We start from the raw sequence: 23,725 nt of genomic DNA, 5'->3' as shown, positions 1-23,725 counted from the left end.
CGAAGAGGGGGAACTTCTGAACTCTGAGGATTGTGGCACCCCTCATGAGTATGGGGGGACTCCCCAAGATGCCCAGGCTCCTGGCAGCAGGGTGAGGCCCTGCCTTTTCTCCCCAGCATCTCCAGGTGTGCCTTTTGTCCTGTGAAGAGACAGTCTGGCCCCCCTACAAACGAATGGCAAGTTTTCCAGCAGAGTTCGGGCTCCGGACTCTCCGGCCCCCTTTTCCCATGTCCTACACTAGCCCACTTCATTTCAGCCTGGCTTCTGGAACACTGTGTGGTTCCCACCACCACAGATCCTGAGCCAGCAACTGCAGGGCAGTGAGGGAGGAAGGGAAGGGCCTCTCCAAGGCCCGCGGCCTCCGGAGACTCCACTTCCTAGTGTGAGCAATGGGTTAATGACAGAAAGGACCACTTCCCTCCACTGGGTAATTATGAAGAATCAAATAATGTCTATCAAGTGTAGTGGCTGACACTTGGCTATTCTATTCTGCACTGGCTTAGAGCTCTCAAAAGGCGCTTTTTTTTTTTTAGTGTACGATACTCATCACGCCAAATGTTAGCATCAGTAGCGGGCCTCAGGAAAACAGTGCCTCCCCAGCATGAAGTTACAAAGCTACACCCTTTTACATTTCTTTATGAATCCACGGGTATTTGAAAGAGAGAGAGAGCACGAACATGTGTGTGTTAAAACACATTTCCTAGGGCCCTACGTGGGCTCCTCATTTGCCTCTTGTGCAAGGTGGGCCCTCCCTGGTGCCTACAGCAGTGAGGCGACTTTCCAGGGCCAGGCCACCTGAGCCCTGAGCTGCTGGAGGCCCGAAGGAGCCAGGCCTTGGTTACCTGGACACGGCTAGGGCTGTCACCGCAGGGCTGGTCTTGCTGGGCTTCCCTGTCAAAGCAAGGCTGACATCCAGCTCTCGACAGAGGGCAAGATTCTTCTCCCACCTGTGACCTGTGGGGATCGTGCGAGAGAACGATTAGGAAACCCATGCATGCACGTGGATGTCCACGGGCAGAGCCACAAACACATACACACATATTTATATTTGTGGTCAGCAACTTGTTAAATTGAGGGGAAAATATATTTAATCTTGGCCTGTGCCGTTGCAAAAAGGGCCGTCCCAATTTAATTTGCAGGCTGTGATAGTTACATGTGCTGACGGGCTGCGGTATCCATTGTGTACCAAATTGGATTTGTGTATTATTGCTTTCTAAATTGCATGCCTAGTTCAGCAAAATTGTTCATCAGTGTTTACTGGCTTTATGCTTAATAAGATGCCCCACAATACCTTGCTGCCAGGATGTAACACAGCCCGTAATTGCCTAGTAAAAATAAATTACATAAAGTCGGCATTATCAACTTATCTAAATCCTCTCACGCCACAACCAATAATTAAATGCTGAGAACGTTTTTTCAAAAAATATAACTCAATGATTGTTACTTCACTCATTTTAATGACTGCATTTGGGGGCAGACAGTAATTCCTTCAACATGGAGGGCGAGATGGAGAGACATCAGCTGGGTACATCCCTGCGAAGTCACTCAGAGTCAGGGCAGGAACGACACAGCTGTCCCAGCTGTCCCAGGGTGTCCTCCTACGTGCGCGGAGAGGCCTGTGCACCGGGAAATGCGTGCACATTTTGTGTGTGTGCAAAAGGCCACACTACAAGCCTTCCCGGAGCCCTTTTTGTGTTCCAGGTCAAGTCCAAGTCTACGAGGTGATTCCTAAAATACGTTGTGCTCTGACTGGGTTGGTCTTTGTTTCAAATGACAAATAAGTGAATTCCGGGCCGAAATTAGATCATGTCTGTACACAAACGAGGCATCCTCAATATCTCCAAAGCTCTCCTTTCTTGCCCCTTAAGACATCTGAGGGATATAGCAACATGCACACCAACAGGACACAGGTACAGACATCCACGTGTCATGCCTGATTCTGTCACCTTCCAGCAAAACGGGTTTGAGCAATATTCGGAGAACAACGAGACCTCCACAGGCTGAGGTTTGTAAGCCTGCAAATGGATTTTCTATTTCTACACTGTGGTCCAGCCTGATTTTCACGAATACATCCGTGCCCTCGTGCCATTTCACCTGAATCCTCCCTTAAACTGTAATCACAACCCTGGCACTTGTTTTCTATTTGGCGGTGGTGACCTCAGACAGGTCGGGACAAACGGCAGGGGAAGGATGTGGACCCAGGTGTGATGGGGCTGCTGCCAGCCCGAAACAGCCTTGTGAGCTCCGTAATGTCATCGGCCGGTATATGAAGGGAGAAGGCTCTTACCAGCCTATAAAAATGATAAGCACAACCTGCATTTTGTTGAGCAGATTCTTGTCTATGCCTGTTATTTTTCATGTTAGGTACTTCCTGCACATCCTGACATGTCAGGGGCAGGGGAACCGAGGGACAGAGTAATTGTTGGGCACAGAACTAGGTCTAGAGCCCTGCCTCTTGCTTTTCATGTCACTTCCCATTTCTTTGGACCCCATTCCCAATGAGTACAATCTCAGCACAACTGTTGACCCTGAACAGAAACCCATGAATGCACTGGCACTTCCAGAACCAGTGGAAGGTCTTTGAGGTGCTCTTCATTCATCGGTCTTTCCATCCATCCAGCATTCTTGTTCAGACATCCATTTATCAACCTTTGCCTCATGGGACCTCCATAGCTTCAGAAATGGGCAGCGGAGCCACGGACTGAACTGGCATCCTTTCGTGCAGGTGTACCACAGAATTGTTCATAATGAGGCTGGGGAACAGGATTCTATGCTAGCTCTCTTCCAACTGGGTGGGAGAAATAGGGGAGAAAGTCTGACCCCCGTTCTTCAAAGAACTGTTGTGAGTTTTTTTAGAATGTACAAACCCCACACATCTTTCTTTTTACCCTGAGATGGGGTGATTCCTTGGAGTCCCAAAGGACCCTCAAGGTACTAGGAACAATGAAGTGAATGTGGTTGTAGATCCTTCTGAGGTCACTGCTTTGGGTCTGCCCACATTATTGACAAGGGTGCCCAGATGGTGTTATTTTGAAGGAAGGGATGCTCAGTGTAGAGCCTGGGACCCAGTAAGGGCAGTAAGGGCTGATCAGATGTCTGTGCATGTTTGTGTGAAGAAAGAACAATAAATGGATGATTAAATGAATCAGGAAGGTGTGGAGTATATTCTAGAAAGGAACTAACTGAAGATGGCTACTCTTTTTAGAAGGCAGCCCTTAGCACTCTAATAAATTCTCTCCCGTGAATGATCATGGGTCTTGGGATACGAGTAAACCAGAACTCATGATGACAGAAGTCACACTTCATGGTAACATGTTTCCTTTCATCATGGGCGGCACCAAGAAAAATGTCTCGGTTCTGGGCCAAAATCTTTGATGAAGACGGAGCTGAGAAAGAAGGCTGGCTGCGCTGGAGGAGGTGATGGCTGGGGGCTATTGGGACAGCTGTGGTGGAAGAGAAGGAGGCGATGGCTTTGCTGGTGATCTTTGTGCCTGTGATCAGGGGTGGTGCTATTGTTGATGATGCATGGCAGTATCCGCGGTTGAGGTTCGCCTGGCAGTCTGAAGTTGGTCTGAGGTTGCTTATGTCCGCTCTGGGGACAGAAGTGAGAATGATGGTAATCCTACGCTTCTGGGTAACTCTGGGAAAGCTCCTAGGCCTCTGTGCTTCAATGTCCTAATCCTTCATATGGGTGGCATAATAAAATCTATCTCACGGGGTTGTCGTGACAAATTAGAGAATACACGGCAAGTATGCATGATGGAGACTGCTCAGGGTCAGCCGTCTCCCTGCAAGCTGAGCAGTGGTGGCCATGGTGGTGATGGTACCAGAGGCCATGATGGCAGAATAGAGAGCAGATTTTCTTACATCAGTCCCATCTGCCACAAACCAAAGAGGGCTCCAGAACAGTCATTCTTTTACCTTGGTACACACCACACTCAACTGGGGACCTGTTAGACATGGAAATCTAGCAACCCCCAATCTTTTGCCAGGGCTTAAGGTAAAAACAGGACCCAGATCTACATTTTTAATAAGGCTCCTGGGAATTGCGGATGTAGAGGACCTCCAGACCCACTCTGAGGAACTTGCCATGGGGAGTTGGGTGGAGGGAGCCAGGATCACCAGGGCAGGCCGGGGCGCTATGGAACCACTTCCTCTCTCCAGGCATATGGCAAGGCCCCTCCCTGGCCCCTCCTTGCCCCTTTCTGCAGCATGGCTGTCCAGGCAAGTAGGCATTTGGACCCAGGCCCTGGGCTGGGAAGTGTGGCATTGAGGAGTCATCCAGGCAGATGGAGAACATCAAACTAAACTCTGTAAGGTTCTGAGGCTCAGAAGCCCCTGAAAACCGCCACGACTGTTCACATGTCCAGGGAGCATCCCAGAGCTTGCTGGTCCCTGCATGACGGGGCTAGGATGCAATGGGACTACTCCACGCTGCTTCACGTTCTGCCGGCAGCTTGCAGTAAAACTGTGCTCTGTCCCCCCAACTTGACAACATCCAGAGAGATTCAATGGCTTCCCTGGACTCCGTAGGACTGAATGGAGCTATGGGAGGGGAGGGGGGAGTGAAGACAGCAAGGCGAAGGCCCCACACCCTTAGCAGGGCAGGTACCTCTTGGGCTCAGAGGTTGAGCTGAGGGATCCTCTGGTGCTACCAGCCCGGGAACAGATGTCTTCATGTCCTCAGTCTTCCAAATCTGTCCAGAAAAGAGAAAGGGCCAATGGCTGGGGAAATGATCCTGTCTGTGGCCTCGGGCCCATTCCATTCCCTCACATCCAACAGACCCTGAGGGAAGGGATGGGAATATGGTCCCCTTTCACTTCCAACACTAATGTATTCTCGGGGACAAAAAATTACTTAGGCTTCAGTAGAGCACTGTTGAAGCTTAGGTGGGTTTACTCTGCCCTCCTGTGACCATAGTGCCTCCGTCCTCAACCTCTCACCTGCAGGGATGAGACCCAGCAGCTAGTTTATTGTCATTTTACTTAGCTAATGCCCTCTCACCCCACTGCCGCCATCCCTGGATGCCTCCCTCACCACTTAGCAGCTAGGCCTCCCCATTCTCTGTGTCTGGCTCTTGGTCCCAAGCCCTTCTATTAATGTCCTCATGCTGACTGCATATGGCTTCTCACTTGCTGAATCCAGATGTTATGTTGACAAAGGGCAAGGATCAGCCTCCTCTTAATGATTTTTTGAACTCCACACCAGGCCTAACCCAGCCCTGGGACATTCCAGGAGCTCAATTGCCATGTTGGATGAATGAGTGCTGAGTGCATGAAAGTCTCTCACTCATGACTTGGGGGCCCACAAAAAAAAATGTACCTGCTGCTTGGCCAGCCTGGGCTCCTCTGACTGACCCACAGTGTGAGTCACCCCACCAAGCCCAGGCCTCCCTGACCTACTCATGTTCTGGCTAGCCCAGGATGCCCTGCTCTCTGCAGAGATGAGGTACCCCTCCTAGCCCACAAATGGGGCTTCTCAAGGGACCCTCCTCAGCCTTGTCTTTCCCACCCACACACAGTGACCCCTCAGCCTGCATGGCCTCTCCATATGCTGTAACTTTTCTTTATCCTTGGGACTCAGCTATACTGCCATCTCCTCTCATGTCTCTCTGTTAGAAATAAATCCATACTCCCTTTGGACCCTCACCACATATTTATTCAGCAAGTATTATCTCCATGATTATTCTGAGCCTTGGCGCATGGACACCCATGCAAAGCAAGGCCAAGTTTTAGCCATGATGGCACTCAGCAAGCTTTCATAACGTTTGAAGCATTCAATGGACATTTTCTTGAATACATTATGGCCTTCAGTCAACATTTCCTTTAAACTGCGGAATTCAGTTGACAGTTTCTTAAGTAAGCCTCTGAATTATTCCTTATCTTTACTCATTCCTTCATCCCTCCTGTCAGTCTCAGAAAGCTTACCTTGTTCTTCCCAGGCTAATCCTCACACTTCAATGTTTCTGTTTCGTTCTCTTCCTGGTTTATTGATGCTTTCCCTCTCCATGGCCTTCCTCAGAGGGTCCATGGCACTCTGATTATCATGGTCATAGCATGCATTGCATACATGTATTTTCTGTTTATATTCTCTTCTAGGATATGATCAGCTGGAGGATAATGGCCTATTATTAATTTCTGTGTTCCCTGTGGCTTGTATGATGAGTTTGGTACAGAGCCAGAGTTAGGGTGATGGACAGATAAAAAATATTTGGATGTATAGATGGATTCATGGGTAAATTGATAGGTATATGGAAGGACAGATCATTGTATAGGAGGAAAGGAATGGAGGAAGGAAGGAAAGGAGGAAGGGAGGGATGGAGAGAGGGAGGGAGGAGGGAGAGAAGGAAGGAAGGAATGGTAGAGAGATAAATAGTTGGGTAGGTAGGTAGATGTATTATTGGAAGGATGGATGAAAGGATGGATGAATGGATGAATAGGTATAGAGATAAATAGTTGGATGGATTAGTGGGTGAACAGATGGGTGGATGATGGATGGGCAAGTGTGTGAATGGATCGCCCAAATATTTCTTTTCAGCACTGGGCTATGTTCTTACACATTTGACCATTCAGCTTTCACACCTTGTGCTGATAAATGTTTATTTCATTTCATGAGTATATGTGTGTATACGATTATATATATAATTCTATCTATCTTCTATCTATCTATCTATCTATCTATCTATCTATCTATCTATCTATCTACGTTTTGCCTGGAGAGAGCCTTGCCTTTGCCCTCACTTGCCATGAAGACCTAGTCTGGCATACCATTTGGTCTCAAATGCAGCCTATAGATTTGGGCTCTTGGAGGAAGTGAGAACAAAGACCACTTTCTTGTACTCATTCTGCCTTCATTCTGCCTTCCTTCTGCCCAAGTCACACCTACCCGAACCATGCCGTCTTGACTCCCAGTGATGATGACATGGTTTGTGTCCCATGCTGGCCCTTCCATCATGTAGCAGCAGGTTATGACTCCTTCAGGGCCCCAGGCCGTGGTGATGCTGGCCAGTGGCTGTCCGTTGACATTCCACAGAGACAAGTGGGCTCCCGCACAGGAGACAATGGTGCCCTGCAGCAATAAAAACTGATTTCACTCCACGCTGAGGTCACTGCCTGCCCATCCGCATTTGCTCAGCCAGAGTTTGCACACCCAAGCACCCTTAACCTGTTATCTTCTGAAGACTAATGAAGGTACTCCAAGACCTAAGATACCCACTTCTTATTAGATGGCTCATAGGTCTCTTGTGTTTTCACACAACTACAAATTCCTGGCTATTTGCATACTGCAGTCATGTGTTTGGATACTGCTTTCTCTGACACAAACTGGCTGACTTACCCTTTGGACTCCTTCCACAGCCTGGAGACTGCCTCTGGCTCCAGACATGGGGCCTGGACATGGCAGGCAGGCCAGCCCTGTCCCCATGAAGAAGATTTGGATATCACTTGGTAGAGGGCAGAGTACAGAGGTTTGAATGATTGTATATGGCTCAAAGAATTGGCGGTGTCTCTCTGAAGGGAATTTCTGAGGAGAAATGTCCCCATTGAACCTCCTGAAATGTTTATGTCTAGAGTTTTCTTGTCAAGTCCTTGTCAATATTATGGCCAATGGTATAGTGGTCACTGTCACTGAGGACTCATAAAACCAGCTGGAGCCATGCCCTTGAGCCTTGCCCTAACCACAGAAAGGACGTAGGGAACTCAGTGCCCTTCCATAGCCCTCTGGGCTCCATCATATCCCTTTCTGAATTGTCTGACTCTGTTAGAGTCTGCTTGAGGCTGAGGACCATGTCTGATACATCTCTGCCAAGCACCCAACCCTGAGCCCAGTAGGCACTTAGTGAATTCAGTTGGCTCCAGGACAAGTTGAATTCAACAAGTTGTTGGTCACGCTATGTCTCCTCTGAGATCTGAGGACATTATTCTTTATAATGCTCTCTCAGATCAGGGCTTGGTGCCTTTCCCAATACATCCACCAATTTGTCCATTCACTCACCATCCTCCCATCCATCCATCCATCCACCCTCCATCTGCCCACTTACCTATCTGCCCATTAATTCACCCAAATATCCATCCAGCCACATACCTATTCATCCATCCATCCATCCATCCATCCATCCATCCATCCTCTGTTCTGCCCATGTAAGATTCATCCTAGATTCAAGTCTACCTGGAACACCATGTTTGGCTAAAGTTGGGACGAGGAGCCTTCTTCATTATCTCCCCCTCTTTCTATTATCCCTTTGCCACTCTATCCATGCCCTGGACTCCTAGGGTTTTCTGTGAGAAGATGCAGAGCCTTTGAATCCTCACGGAACCCCATGCCCTATGATGAGGATCCCAGCCTGGGAGAAATTCCACACTGAGATTTAGATATATAGTTCTCTAACTCTTTCTGTTCTCTCTGTCTCGGTCTCTGTCTGTCTGTCTGTCTCTCTCTGTTTCACTCAGACATAACACACACACACACACACACACACACACACACACACACACACACACGTTCCTGACAGGCTTATCTTTGGTAGCAGCTTGGAGGGACAAACAGAAGCACTTCCTGCCATGGAGACCAGAAGCACCTGATGAGTTAGCACTGACTTAACATCAGCGAACTGAATTAGTCCGCCAAGCCCAGAAGATCTCTTACCAAAGCCAACTTCCTGCCCCAATTCCCTCATGCCTGTGCCAGAACAGACACCTCCCACCACTCTCACCACCCTGAGGGAGAAAAATAAAAAAGGAAAAAATAAAATCTAGAACCAGATGCTGCACATGTTGATGGCTCCACTCTGCCTGGGCAAAGAATACTCCACATATTTGGGACATTTCTCAACATTCTTGGGAGATCAGCCTCTCTTTGTTCCTGGGTTTTTTCTTGGGACACTGCACCATGCTTCCAGGCAGGCTCATAGACATGGAGAAAGTGAGGACTCACCGAGACGTCACTGATGGCAAGAGCAGAGATACCCTCCCGGTGGGCAGGCAGGCGGGCCACGTGGGTGAGATGGTCTAGGTCCCACAGGATGCAAGTACAGTCTTGGGAGCCACTCACCAGGAGGCTGAAGGTGACTGATGCTGCCAGGCATGTGACAGCCTGTGTGTGTCCATATAAGGCCTGGGGACAAGAAGCAGATCCACAGATTATGGGAGGGGCCCTCAATCTAGGTACCTGGGGAGATTTCCTGCCTTCCCACTTACTGTTGGGCTCCAGATGAGGAAACAGAGATTCAGGGTGATTCCATGATTCCAAAGTCTGTGGTATGTGTGTGCATGTGTTTCCATGTGTGTGTTTGTACATGAGTCTATGCTGGCCTCTCAGTTCCATCCATTTCTGGGAGTTGAGGCTCAGCCAGGGTGGATCTGCAGCCCTTTTATCATAACTGAAACAGGCCAGTAGCACCCTCACACGCTGTGAGCTCACCTACACTTGGCCTTGCGTGTTGAAGATGCACGTACCACTAGTCACATGCAAGGACACTGATTTACCAAGTGTAGTGTCCCAACCAGGTGCATAAACATCAGCTAGAAATTCAAATGCAAATTCTTGGGCCCTATCCAAGACCGACTGAGTCAGAAACTCTGGGGGCGGGGCTATGATGAAAACCATGGGTTTTCACAAGCTCTCCAGGAAATTTTCATGCACGCTCCAGTTTGAGCATTACCCCAGGAGAACCTCAGAAACAAACATGCCTCTGCCAACTAAAATGGAAGGGAGGCGGTGGGGGGGCTGTCAGGTCATTATGAAAAAAGATGTGACTTTTCAAGTCTGATGGATCTGGGTTCATAGCCTGTCTGGCCACGTGGCAGCAGGTGACTCAGGGCCTTGGTCTTGGCCCTCAGTTTGGCCTGTGCTGGGTCTTGCCTGGTTCACAGATGGTTATGTATCCAGATATGGCCAGAGGCCTTGCTCCCCAGGGACACGTGCCGGAGGGGCTGGGGTGGCCTGGTGTTCCCAGGTCCACGGCCGCTGGCCACAGTGTGGTTTCCATCACAATGGTCCCAGAAGCTGCCAGGTAAGCCTGATCTGAGAGCTGCTGCATCCACACGGGCAGCTGTCTTCTGGAATGAGCCAGAGAAGTGCAGAGATGGCGTTCTGAAATGTGATTACCCTGGCTTACCTAGTGGTAAACCTCCACCCTCAGGATGGATGACTGCTCGCTCATTTGGGTCAATGAGTCTGAGCATCATTTTTCAAAGCTGTCACTTTGCCTGGTCACAGCCAGGAAGAGTTCTGCCAGGGATTCCTGTTTGTTTTCGGTAGATCTTAATGTGGCACCAAGCAGATGGGGCTGGCAAGGTTCCGGACGTGACCCACAGAAGATGACTGGGGTCATCTCAGGAAACTGGAAGCTGTCCACATGAAGAGAAAAGCAGAGGATCCGACAGGAGCTCTGATGACTGAGTTCTGACCATAGAGGGACATGGTGACTCCAAAGAGTGCAAGCCAGGGGATGCTGGACTAAAGGCTGGGGATTCAGAGAGAGAAGCTCTGAGCCCAAGTGTCCCCATGTGCTGTCCATGAATGGAGCCAAATCTACTGCTTTGCAAAGGGAGGCACTGGAGAGTGAGGGGGGCCAGTCTGCGTGCAGGCACTGACCACCCGTGTAAGGCTCACTGCCTCTCATCACGAGGCACGTAGCCACCCCCATCTGGAAAGGCTGAGGACATCAGTGAAGGAGGACAGCAGATGTCAATGTGCTGTCTACTGGCTCTTTGTTGGGATGAGCACTGGGTGTTGTATGGAAACCAACTTGACAATAAATTATATTTTAAAATAAATAAATAAATAAATAAATAAATAAATAAATAAAATAAGAATACAGTAGTCCCCCTTATCCATGGAGGACATGTTCCAAAACCCTCAGTAGATGCTTGAAACCGTGGGTGGTACCAAACCCTGTGTGTACTGTTTTTTTCCTGTACATACATAGCTATGAAAAAATTTAATTTATAAATTAGGCACAGTAACAGATTAAAAGCAATAACTAGTAATAAACTAGAACTGTTATAACAACGTACTGCAATGAAAGTTATGTGAGTGTGGCCTCTCTCTCTCAGAATGTGTTATTGGACGCTACTCGTCCTTCCTGTGATGACATGAGGTGAATGTCATAGGCACTGTGACGTGGCCCGAGGCTACTACTGACCTTCTGATGATGAGTCAGAAGGAGGATTATCTGGTTTTGGGCCACGGTTGACCACAGGTGACTGAAACCATGGCACGTGAAACCATGAATCAGGGGGTACTGTCACAGTACCTCTCTACGTGGCCAATTAAAATGACTTCACTGTCATCATGCCTAAATAAAGCAGCAAAAAATAAAGAAAATAAAATAATAAAATAAAATAAAATAAAATAAAATAAAATAAAATAAAATAAAATAAAACAAAACAAAAGCCTGTGGAAATAACTGCTCATGCTGGACACTTGTGGTGAGATGGGCACTCTTAATTAATCGCGGTGGCAATGTAATGTTACAGAACCACTATCGAAAGCACGATGTCCCTGCTTGGTAGTTCTACTTCTTGAAATTTATTTTAAGGCAACAATTAATCAGAAGCAAACAGCAATCTAGATAAGCTGTTGTCTGCAACATTATTTAAAATAGTTAAAATTTGGAAGTAATGTAATTGTCTAGTTTGAGGAGAAACGGTTTATTAAACCGCGGAGCACTGACATAACAAAACAATTGAAATGTAATTTTATGGAAATGGAATAATACAGAACAATTGAAATGTAAATTACAGACTGTGGAGAAGCAGAAACAATTTGATAGGCTGGGTGGAAACAGAATAAACATATCTACACAATGATCAGAATGGTATAAATATGTATATCTGGGGATGGCAGTATGTGACAATGGAAACTTTTATAGAGATTATAGAGAATTATTCAACTTTGAAGTGAATTTGAAATTTGTCTTTAATGTTGTAATATCTTTAAAAAATGAAACACTTAAAAAAAACTGTGTATGAAACTATTTAATGATGTCTTTGCCGGCAAGTCAGGGACAGACCCCCTCGCTGAGCAGCTGGTGGTCTGGGGGATCCCCAAGGCCATGTCAGCCACTACAGGTAAATGATAAAGGATTTTATTCTGCGTAGGAAATAAGAGCGTGTGGGATTCCCCTTACCTTTTCCTCTTGATTTATAACTAGGAGAGGATGATGAATTACATTTTTATGCTGTCAATACAGGGCTTTTATATAGCACATCTTCATTTCGAAAAGGGACCTGGGAGCGGTAGCGGGAGGCCGCTTCCCCGACTCCCCAAGGCCGGCTCTGCAGTCAGGCTGGATCTAGGGTGTCCCTAAAGTGGGGCCTGGGATAAGGGAGCACTCCATAGAGTAATAATAATGTGCGGTCTCTTCACACAGGTCAGGAGTAAGAACGTAGCCCCCTGCCCGCAGTCCATGGAAGGAGAAGGAAACCTAGAACAGGGTGAAAAGGTGAAAAGGCAGGGCACTCCGAGGCTGGCTTTGAGAGTCTGGGGAAGGCAGCCTGCACTTGGCCTGCACAGCTCCCTCAGCAGGTGCCACTGCTCCACAGGAGTAATCGGCCCCCTCAGCACTGACCCAGTCGTTCTTTACCTCACGTCTACTGAGTGCCTACCTTGCACCACACGTGTGCTGCAGGGGGTGGTAGGGTGGTCAGGGGAGGGCTTGAAAAGCATCCAGAGAAACCGCGGAGCAGTTTCAGTGGAACATGTGCGGTTTAGGAAATCTGATCCATGGTGAGTTTTGTATGATTAATTTTGGTGGTTGTCATCTTGGGTCTATATGGCTAACTACGAATACAGATGTAAAAATGAGCTGCATTTTAGAGTTGGAAGCGTACCCTAGTGGTATTCTGGGCAGGTTCAAGGATGCACAGGCAGGAAGCGTGGGTTTAGAGTTAGATCGACCCAGATTAAAACGCAAACTCGCTCTCTCTGAGCTTCAGTTTCCTTGTGTGGAAGTGGGAATAACAGTGCCGGATTCGCCAGACTGAAACGAATGTACAGAGTCTCAAGCAAACAGTGAGTACACTCTGCTTGTTACGAGAGCGGCGGTGATTCCTGAGGCGGGACTGGAAGGAGCCCACTGCCCCCGCCTGCTTTTGCTCTACTCCACTGCTGTTCTGAAATAGCCTTTCAATTTCCGGCTCCACGACGAGTCACTTAACTTCTTCGCACCTGTTTTTTCCACCGGTAAAGTAAGGATAAGAATAGCACCTAGTTTACAGTGTTGTTGAGAAGGTAAAAGGAGGCTATCCGCACAAGTGCCCACGGCACATGATCAAAAATGTTCTCAAGTGCAAGGAAACTGCTTTCACTGGCTCTGACGCGTAAGTGGCATCTCTCATTGAGGGATGGGTCCCATGGGGCCACCTGCCCTGTGGGCCTGTCAAAATCACCGTGGGCATGAAACCGTGGCCTTCTAACAGCAAACAGCCATGTGCCGTCACCAGTGCCTCTCTGTGTTCTCGGCTCCTGAGGGAGGCAGGGCTTTTGGTGCGCAGGGAATTAGATGGCGCTAGGGCACTATACCTGCCTGAGGCACCACACATGCCACAGTCACGATCTCCACCTGAGGCACCATCCCCGCCTGAGGTAAAATCCCCACCTGAGGTATGGTACCTGCTTGAGGTGCAGGCCTTTCGGGCGGCCTCTGGCTATGCTGAGCTCCCATACACAGACCACCGCACTGGCCCCAGAGGTGATGATCGTTGTGGGGGCTGGGCACACGGTACACAGGCAGCGGCCCCAGGCAGCCAGGTTCTCGAATGTCGTCAGGATCTATGGGAGACAAGTGGGGTGAGCACTGGTGCCCCAGCCAGCACAGGGCCGAGAGCCCGGACAGGGTGACAGAGGGACAAGGGCAGGTCTGGATGCTGCTGGCTTGCTTGTGTGCCATGGGAACTGCAGGACATGTCATGTGTTCTGGAGGCTGGCACTAGTGACCCAATCCAGGCAATCCAAGCCTGTCCCCAAGGAGCTCATACTCTAGTGAGTGGGGAGACACAAGCGAGCAGGGAGTTAGGGCGACGTTGTAAACACCTGGCTGCCTCATGAAGTGGTAGGGAAGGCTGGGGGTGGCAAGGGAGAGCTCGGTGGGCAGGGAGTTCATGTCATGTGATCGGTGCGTGGGATGTAGGGTAGGAGGGAAGTTGGGCTAGGAAAGGAGGCTGGAGGTGGCCAGGGCCACAGCAAGATGTGAAGTAACTTTGTGGCCTGAGTCAAGGGTGGATGAAGGGCAACCAGACGGCTCGCTTCTGGCACTGGCTCAATGCTCAGTGAGTGTCCTCAGAGTCTGAGCCGTGAGCAAATGCCAGGGGAACCCAAAGACTCCACACCCAGACTGAGTCTGAGTGGCCTCCACGCAGCCAAGTGACCAGCTGGTGGCAGAGACTGCTGTGAAGTGACAGCGTGCACTGTGAACTTGTAAGCTCCCCTCCTTAGAATATGGGTTGGAGGCTTGGCCCACAAGGGCCCTCAGCCGGGCCGCACAAGCCGTCTCCCTCTCAGGCAGGGGGCACAGGCACAAGGAGGAAGTGGGGCAGCTGTGCCTGCTTTGGACTCGTCCTCTGACTGCTTCTGCCTCAACGGTGACCACCCTGTGCCCCGCCTGCCCGCGTGCCCCATGCCTGCACCCCACACCCGCCCACCTTGTCAGAGCCATAGTTCCCCAGGCAGCAGCTGAAGTCATCAAAGCCCCAGCTGAAGGTCCTGTTCCAGAGCGGAGGCAGCAGCATCTTGTTCTTTTCCACAGCCAGGATGGTCTTCTCGGTAGGGACGATGTGGCCAATGGCTCCTTTGGGGGATTCTGAGCCTAGAGAGAAAAGGTACATATCTACCCCCCAGTTAGTATGGTGGAGCTTACCCGCCAAGAGGCAACACCCCCTTTCTCTGTGCCCAGGGAGGAGCCATGGGCAGGTGACCTGGACTTGGCAAAGCACAAGCCTGGGCAGTAGCCACTTGCTCGTCAAGTCACCTCACTCCAGGGCCTCACTCCAGGGACTGTGTTAGACCCTGGCCCCGAGCTGGGTCCCCTGGCCCTGGGTTCCTCCCCTGTTTTAGCACATACGTTAAGCTTGCACGTGGCCACAGGTTTTCAGTGTCTCTAAAGGGCTGATATCAGGGGAGGAGTGGCTGAGGCTGTCGGTGCAGGTGGCACAAAGCCACAGGAGCCTTGGGGGGCTCTGCCCTTCCTGTCCCTCCCAGACACCTTATCTGGTAGGGATGGGTGTGCCACAGGCACTGTTCTTGGAGTTGAAGGAAAAAAAGGACACACCAAAAACCCCCAACAAACCTGGCCTTGTACTCCTTATAGAACTCCAGAATGTTGCCCTTTGTCTTGGGATTTCCCAAAAGCAATGCATGCCCCAGATGGCCCAGACATCAGACTTCACCCACAGTTTCCCTAAGAAGCAGCAGGGCTGGAACTCACACTGGGCTGTGTGCCCCAGGTCAGCTGCTCCTGGCTAGTGGCTGCAGGCCCGCGTGGGTGCTTAGGAGCAACGGTGACTGTGGGTACTAAGGAACAGAGGCTGCAACCCTCTCTCCCCTCGGGAAATCTGGCTTTGGAGGTGAGGAGGGGTGTATGTGTGTGTGTGTGCAGGAAAGAGAGAGAAAGAGAAAGAAAGAGAAAGGGGTGTGTGTGTATGTGCGCACACACATATATGAAAGAAGGAGGGGAATGTGTGTCTTAGATAGACAGGCAGACAGGTGAGTCTGTCAGGATCTAACAGAGGTGGTTCCGGACACTTCCAGGGCACAGGCCTCCCCAGATTCCTGCTGTGACTAGAGACACAGCCATCCAAAGTCAGACCCCAAGACCCTGAAGGGTCTGTGCCCCTGAGTCTCCAAAGGAACACCAGTCACTAAAGGGACATCTGTGGGACAGGGCGCCAAACAGAGCTGACCAGGTGGTTACCTTTGACTGTGACCTGGGAGGGCCGCAGTGACTGCAGATTGTAGAAAAAGGGCTGTGGGTGGCTGGGGAGGCTCGCAGGTATGACGGCATCCTTTCCGGGTGAAGCCTTCCCTGCAGTGGTCCTGGCTGGGTGGGGTTTCGTAAAGAGCTGGAGAGGCAAGGGGACAGACGTATACCGCACAAGTCATTAGGGACAGACGGCCGGAGGAGGAGTCCTCTCCAGTCAAGCCACAGCGGTACCTCCGCTCTGAGTGCTGCCTGAGCTGGGCTCGCTTCTGACTGAGATAAACAAAAACAGAACTATCTGGTTCAGCCCTCGGATGTTGTCGATGAGGGGCTTGGGCTCAGAGAGGGCCCACTGCTTTTTCCAGGTCATGGTGCGTGACTAGCAGAAATAGCCTTCCTGGCTGTCCAACTGTCATCTTCTCCACGCTGCTTGGGAAAAGGATGACCTCATTGAGGAGGCTTTGGTCCCTGGCAGAGCTGCCTCTCAAATCATGGGTCAGAATGACCCTCTTCTCTCTCTAGATCACATGTCTCTCTTCATTTGCTTGAGCTATTTCTCACATTTTTCTCCCCCCTTCCTTTACAAACTCTGCAGGCACGTCCATCTGGGCATCAAGACAGAATTCTTTAATAGCATCCATTCAAACGTTCCAAAGAGCACAGGCAAACCCCATTAGTGGCCTTTCTTATTTTCACTTTTCTTAGATCTCTGCTGTCAAAGTGTCCCCAATGCCAAACTTTTTGCATAACCAGGCAAAATATGAAGCCCAAGGCCGTGCTGCTTGGCAGAATCTTGCTGCTGCCACAGAGGGCAGCTGAGGCCAGCTCCGGCTCTCCACCCTCCCCCCTTCCCAACTAGGCTGTTTTTTCCAGCCATCAGGCCCATTCTTCTGCTCCCTGATGGAAACATCCGCTGGGTACCATGATGGAGGTGTGACGGTGGGCCACAGGTGGGCACACGGGTAGAAGTGAGGTTCAGCAGGCAGCTGGGAGGGGTCTCACAGCAGCCTAGGCTCAGTTACAGCCTTTAATCAAATACTGGACTACCTAGTAAAGCTGGGTGGGTGATCAATACAAACGGAGATCAGAATGATGATTTCTAAAGGAGCATTAATAAAGAACATCCTTTCTTTCCCGACAGAATGACTAAAGCATCGCAGGCCTGGTGCCTGTAATAACTTCAGCAGGCACAGCGCCTTGATGGCACAGTGCGTGGTCCTGAAGTCTTTTAATCTTGTCTCTAGGTTGGGACCACTGGAAGAATTCTAATTCTGACGATTACTTAGAAATACCTTTTTTTAAAGCTCATCCAATACCTCACTAAGTAAAATCAGAATCTAAAATCGTGTGCACTCCATGATCACACTGATGTGAAAATATTTTTGCGTGGGGACAAGAACTGTGAGAATGTAACCCAGGACACAACTGGATGGTGGTGGCTACTACTTTGAATTATTTAATTGCTTTATCTGTATTATTAGGCTACCCAAGCTTCTTTCCTGAAATTCTCTCCTTCCTACAAAGCCTTCCCTGGCCGAACCCACATTTGGATGTGCTGTTCATTCTCCAAGTCACCCTTAGGCACTTCTCACGCTCCCCTCACCTGGGAGCTGAGCAAACTTGGAGCATGTCACATAAGACCAGGTAGAAAAGATGTTACTTGTTTTGTACTGTTGAGATGAGCCCGTCCAAGCCTCATGGTTACATATGGAGAAGGCTGTTACCCAAGATGGCCCTGGAATTGGCTGGGCTTAGGCACTCACTTCCCAGCATGGCTCCTGAATGTCCATCCAGGCTGAGAGCCCAGCCCATGGGGCCAGGATAATAGCCCAGATGGCTGTACTTAGGAATAAAAGTTCTCCACATTGCACTGAGGCTTGAGGATCAATGGGGCCGGGATCAGTTAAATAAGTGTTTCTCTTGCACACCATTCACCAGGATGTCACCATGAGCCCATAGCCTCACGTTGCTACATGACTATCCTGATGGGGGGTGGGGCCAGTGGAGCGAAAGGCCCACATGAGACCCCTGCAATTTCACCAGAGGCCCCAAGGGCAGAACTTAGATACTGTCGCACTGTTGGCAATATGGCTTTGGGGCCAACCAGACGGGGCTAGAACTCTACCTCTGTCATCTGCTAACGTGCAATCGTAGGCCAGTTATTTATTTAGACTCTCTGAGCCTCAGCTTCCTGATCTGTAAAAGAATAATTTCTATACCCAGAGCTTATGAGGGGATTCAATGAGGGAATCACACTAATGTCTACCATTTGTTGAGTGCCCATTATATTTCAGGTGTTTCACGCACTTGAGGTCTTAATTCATTGGCTCTCCACAACAGCTCTGTAGCTAGACACACATATAGAAAATTAAATCCTGTGGATTTATTGTAGTGTCCATTACATATATCACAGGTGAATGGAGTGTTCACTGTATCGTTAATGATGTCATCACCTTCATCAACACCAGATGGTAACAGAGGGCTAAGCCCCAATACTGAGGGGTGTAGGAAGACCATTTCCCATCCGCAGCCCTCTCTCTTGTTCCTATCCAGGAGAAAATGTCCTCACTATCACTTCAAAGCTTACAGTGCATACACTCTTCTGAGAAAGCAAGACTAACAACACGGATACTGTACCTGTTTGGGTACCTGTCCAAAGTTGCTGACAAACCCCAGGATGGTGCTCCTGATCAAAGGGTCACTGATGCTGCTGAGGTCCATTCTGTCACCATAGAAGTAGGGGTGGAAGGTATTAACAGCTTCTACTGCGGCTGACCCCTGCTGCTTGTACCCAAAAATGAGGTCTATCCAGTGGTGGAGGTTGGCACTGACAAAGTCACTTTCCAGAGCCTGGAACCAAAACCCAAAGAGCATGAAAAATGCAGGTCTCCCTTGGACTTGTGAGCCCTCTGCACAGATCAGGAGGGCACAGATGCATCAGGAAAGATGTGACATCTCCCAGAGTTTGAGGAGCACTAAGTGGGCAGACATACAGGCCACCCAAGGACCACCCAATTCTGGCCTCCAGCTAGTGGGAAAACAGATCTAACTGTTCCCAATCACCTAGTGCATTCACTCTATGATATAACCAGGAGGCACGGAATACCTGTCTTGCATTGATATCTAAATGGAAGAGACCAGACTGAAAATAAGTGTTGGGGTCCTGTTGATCTCGATATAAGAAAAAGGGAGAGCTGATTCTGACCAGAGACGTCAGGAGTTTGAAACTAAGTATACCAGGTAGGCGAACATGCTCTGGAGCACACTGGACCCCAGCACTGCCATAGATATTCCTTCACATCTATGTCCTCAGTTTCTTCATCTTCTTCTTCTAAAAAATGGGGACAAGAACTGTACTTTCTCTGTGGAATTATGTGAGGTTTGGTATGTGTCCACGGCTGGTGCAGAGCGAGCTCCATGTAATAATGTTGACTACAGTGATGGCAGTGAGCACCTACAAGGTGCCAGGCACTGGCTTGGGGTTTGATGTGTATTGTCTCTTCCCGTTAACACCACCTTTCATTGGTAGATATCATTACCCCACTTCTGGGGCAGGTTCAGGTGTGGTTTTTGAACCTACTGTCTCAGTCCCCGACTCCCAGGCCTCAGAACCCCACAGGGGATATCCAACCTCACTGAGCACATCTCACTGCACCCAAGTACCTAGAAATTATTGACATATTGGGTATGAAGCTCTTTCTCAATCATATCTGAAAAGAAAAGGATAGAATCTACCTTTGAGAGACAACTCAGTCCCCAGGAATGTGAGCTTCCCTGACTGGGGCACTTCTGTCCAGTCCAAAGCATGCAATGGGCAAGAGCATTTCATCCACACACCTAAAGGGTAAGTCTATGATGACCTTGAGGAACATCTGCCCATGTGCAGCCTTCCCATCTCCAAGGAAGGTAGACAGAAGAGTTTCCAGACTCAGCCATGAAGAATTACTCTGAGCTTACATCCTCTGAATGGGACCTAAACCTCAGCCCACTCAGGAACATGGCTCCTGTTGAAAGTCAGCAATATCTCTCTTCAACTAAAGGTGCCATCTGACAGGAAGCACAAAGAAGTTTAGCGGGGGTGCCCAAGCATGCTCCATCCTGCAAGGGTACAGCCCAGATGAATGATGCCAGCTCAGATTAGGGCACCCAGGTTGTCAATATTCTTCAACAGTTGCCACACATGAGCAAGAGGAAATGTGGGCCAGTATGTAGATTTCCCAGTTCACCTGAAAGATGGCACTTTTATCTGCTAAGCAGAGCCCAACTTCAGGGCTGGGTCCCCAGACCCAAAGCCATTCGTTTGGGATTGTCTAAGTACCCCTTCATTGATCCTCTGGGTGGACATGCCACATTAGTTTTCTGAGGTATATGGCCAAAGTGGCTTCAAGAAGGCCACAGGCCAGGACATCTGACCTTTCCTCTGGACATTTTTTCCTATCACTATAACCAACACATAGCCCATATCTTTAAGCTCTTCTAGAGCATCTTTTCCACCTCCTTTCTTTAGATGAAGCCTGGCTCTCCCCAAGATTCCAGTGGCAGCTGCTTGCTGAGTTACATGCCATGTGTCTTGGGGCCTGGAGGTGGTGTTGGTGTCCTCCCTGATCCACATCGCCACCTGCGGACCATTGTTCCTCTACCTTCTTGCTAAAAGAACAGTCTGCTCCTCTGTGGTTTACGAAATTGAACTCTGCCCCCTTCCTCATCATCACTGCTGCCATCTGCCAACTCTTTGTCTCACTCATCAAACATGGTGACTCCTGGTCATGCCCTCCCTTCTTCTCCCTCACTGATTTCAACATTTCACATCTCAGTTCCTTAAGTGATACTTCTCCAATGACTTTGCCTCCACTCCTAAAGCTACTTACTCCTACAGACACATCTTAACTCATGTCAGTATCCATAAGTGCTCTCTCTTCAGAATCTCTCATTCAAACATCCCTGTTGGTGAAAGCCACCTCTTCGCCTTGCTGATCATTTAACTACTCCCTAAGACTATTCTTCTGCTTTGTCAAAACTTCTAGTCTCCTCACTCTTTTACTTCTTTGCAATCTATCAACACTCCCTTATCTTCAGCAACACCCTGATGCAGCTTAGATTTAGCAGTTTATCATTTCAATAACATTCTGTTCAATGCATCTTGTTATGCTATTGAATTGTGTGTACTGTTTTTTCGCAGCACTCTGAACCAACTCAAATATTTTCTGTCTTCGTGCTTACACCAGAGTATCATCACACAAGAGGGCACACTGATTATCCCATAATCTTTGGTCACCAATTTCAAATGCACACTGAACATTGCCAGAAAACCTAGGAATGTTTCTCTAGTCAACTCATGCTTAATCACTTAAGATGACTAGTTCACATTTCCTACTCTCTCCTTACCTGTGACCCTCTTCCACTGTCTATTTTCAGCCACCGGCCATACCTCCTACTTTCCAGAGAAAAGCACAGACACCAGTTGGAAATTCCCACATCTTTGTGACAATACATATAAACTAACTTTCATCTGCAACCCCTGACCGCTTTCCCTCCTACTTAACTCAGGAATCTGACCCACATTTTATCTAAAGCTAACCCTCTACCTGTGGTTTGGATTCCAAATACTCCTGCTTTCTCAAGAATGTATTATTCCTTTCCTTGTACACCCAACCTCTCTTTCCCACTACCTTTTAAACTTGCTTCTTAAAATAAAAAAAAAGAACACCGTAATATTTCCTCAACTTTCCATCTCCTCCAGGTACTATTCTCTGTCTTTATTCTCTCCTTCACAACAAGGGTTTTCATTACCCAACCTTATCATTTGTTTCCTTATTATCATTCATTTCCTCTATTTCTTCACATGGACTTGAGTTACTGTCTTTTATTTTAGGATAAAGAACTCCTTTTAGTATTTCTTGTAGGGCAGATCTGCTAGTGATAAATTCTTTTAGTTTTATTTATCTGTGAATGTCTTAATTTCTTCATTTGTTAAGAATAGTTTTGCTGGCTATAAAATTCTTGGCTGATAGTCTTTGAGCACTTTGAATATTTCATACCACTGCCTTCTTGCCTCTATGATTTCTGATGAAATATTAACTGTTAATCTTACCAAAGATATCTTGTAAGTCATGAATGCTTTGTTGCTTTCAAGACTCTTCCTCTGATTTCCTTTTCAAAAGTTTGATTATGATGTATTTAAGTGCAGATCTCTTTGAGTTTATCCTACTTGGAATTTATTGGGTGTCTTGGATGTATAAATTAATACTTTGCATCAAAACTGGGATGTTTGTGAACATTATTTCTTCAAATATTCTTTGTACCCCTTTGTCTCCTCTCTTTCTGGTACTTCCATTTTGGGTAGGTTGGTGTTCTACAGGTGCCAAGGCTCTGTTCATTTTTCTTCATAATCTCCTCCTGTTCCCCATACTGGATAGTCCCAATTGATCTATCTTCCAAGTTTGTTGATTCTTTATTCTACCTGCTATTGATCCCTTCTAGTGAATTTGTCATCTCAGTTACTGTGCTTTTCATCTCCACAATTTCTATTTGGTTCCTCTGCACAATTTCTATGTCTTTATTTATATTTTCATCACAGTCATACTTTCCTTTAGGTCTTTAAATGTGGTTTTAATTATTTGAACATATTTACAATAGCTGATTGAAAATCTTTGTCTAAGAAGTCCAAAGTTTAGGCTTCCTCAGGGACAGTTTCTGTTGACTGCTTTTTTTCCCCTCTGTATGGGTCACACTTTCTTTTTCTTTGTATGTCTCATAATTTTTATGGAAAACTGGATATTTTAGATAATATGATGTGTCAACTCTGGAAATCAGATGTTCCTCTTTCCCCAGGGTTTGTTGCTATTGTTACTGTTTGTTGTTGTTTGTTTAGTGACTTTACTGAACTAGTTCTATAAAGTCTGTTTTTTGTTGTTGGTGGTGGTGGTGGTGTAGATGGCCACTAACATCTCTCCTCTGTTAGTTTAATGGTCATCTTCTGACTGGATAAAGATTTCTTTAAATGCCTAGAACCAGTAAGTCTTACAGTCTTTGTCCAGGGAGGGGCTCTGTGTGCATGCTAGGGCATGGCTTCAGAGCCAGCAGCTGCCTGGTAAACACTGCCTTTATCTCTCATATCCTGCTTGCACAGAGCCTCACTGTTGGCCAGAAGTGAAGGCTAGGCCCTTCGAAGCATGAACACAGCGTTATGCATGAAAACGTCCCTACGGATGTGTGTGTTCTTCTAGGTTCCAGGAATATTTTGAAGTTTTTTCAAGGCCTCCTATAAAGACCTCATTCCCTAGTTTTTCCACTTAGGCTTTTTGGTTAGCTTATTGTTTTCCCAATTATATCCACTGCCTCTGGAAGCAAGAGTGTTAAACAATTGTCTCTGGTTTCTTTTTTCACAAACGCCACTAAAGTAAAGGCTTTTGCATTATGCAGGCTCTGAGGTCAAATAAAGACAGCCTTGCTGGTGGGGTCTTTCAGGGAACCATTGACAGGTCAAATAATGACAGTTCTCTGGGTATGGGGTTTTGAAGGAGCGCCAGCTCCATTCTTCCCCTTCCAATGGACTCCTAGGCTGTTGGCTTCCACTGTTATTGTGGGCTATTGGTTTTCAAGGCTACTATGGAGCTGAAGAGGAGAAATGAGAATAGTGTTAAGTTAAAACATCCAAAGCTTGCTATTCTTACAAAGATTCAGTCATTTTTTTCCTCAAAGGAATATTCTCCTGATCTTTCCAAGCTTCTGGTTAATTTCAAGGGTTCTGAAAAGTTTGTTGTGACAATCTTTGCCATGATTCTTATTGCTTTTATGGAGTAAAAGAT

At 48.0% G+C, this 23,725-nt stretch overlaps 1 protein-coding gene across 6 annotated transcripts in view; it reads right to left on the bottom strand.

Annotated features, from left to right (window-relative positions):
* The window catches only part of WDFY4 (WDFY family member 4), a 306,252-nt gene that overhangs the window by 2,281 nt on the left and 280,246 nt on the right, over positions 1 to 23,725 (bottom strand). For 4 of the 6 annotated variants that reach the window (XM_042959970.1, XM_042959968.1, XM_042959967.1 and 1 more), the window contains 8 exons: positions 18,555 to 18,767; positions 15,912 to 16,059; positions 14,644 to 14,828; positions 13,616 to 13,774; positions 8,933 to 9,112; positions 6,887 to 7,069; positions 4,613 to 4,697; positions 843 to 954 (listed from right to left, as the gene is read on the bottom strand). In XM_042959970.1, coding sequence (XP_042815904.1) covers positions 843 to 954; positions 4,613 to 4,697; positions 6,887 to 7,069; positions 8,933 to 9,112; positions 13,616 to 13,774; positions 14,644 to 14,828; positions 15,912 to 16,059; positions 18,555 to 18,767 — 1,265 coding nt within the window. Of the gene's footprint in view, positions 1 to 842; positions 3,593 to 4,612; positions 4,698 to 6,886; positions 7,070 to 8,932; positions 9,113 to 13,615; positions 13,775 to 14,643; positions 14,829 to 15,911; positions 16,060 to 18,554; positions 18,768 to 23,725 lie in introns of those variants that run through there. The other 2 variants (XM_042959972.1, XM_042959973.1) reach the window with 2 other exon arrangements.

The sequence above is a fragment of the Panthera tigris genome, chromosome D2 (genome assembly GCF_018350195.1).
Source record: "Panthera tigris isolate Pti1 chromosome D2, P.tigris_Pti1_mat1.1, whole genome shotgun sequence".
Classification (NCBI taxonomy): domain Eukaryota; kingdom Metazoa; phylum Chordata; class Mammalia; order Carnivora; family Felidae; genus Panthera; species Panthera tigris.
The sequence above is the reverse complement of the archived record's forward strand: the minus strand, read 5'-3'. Positions and strand labels throughout refer to the sequence as shown.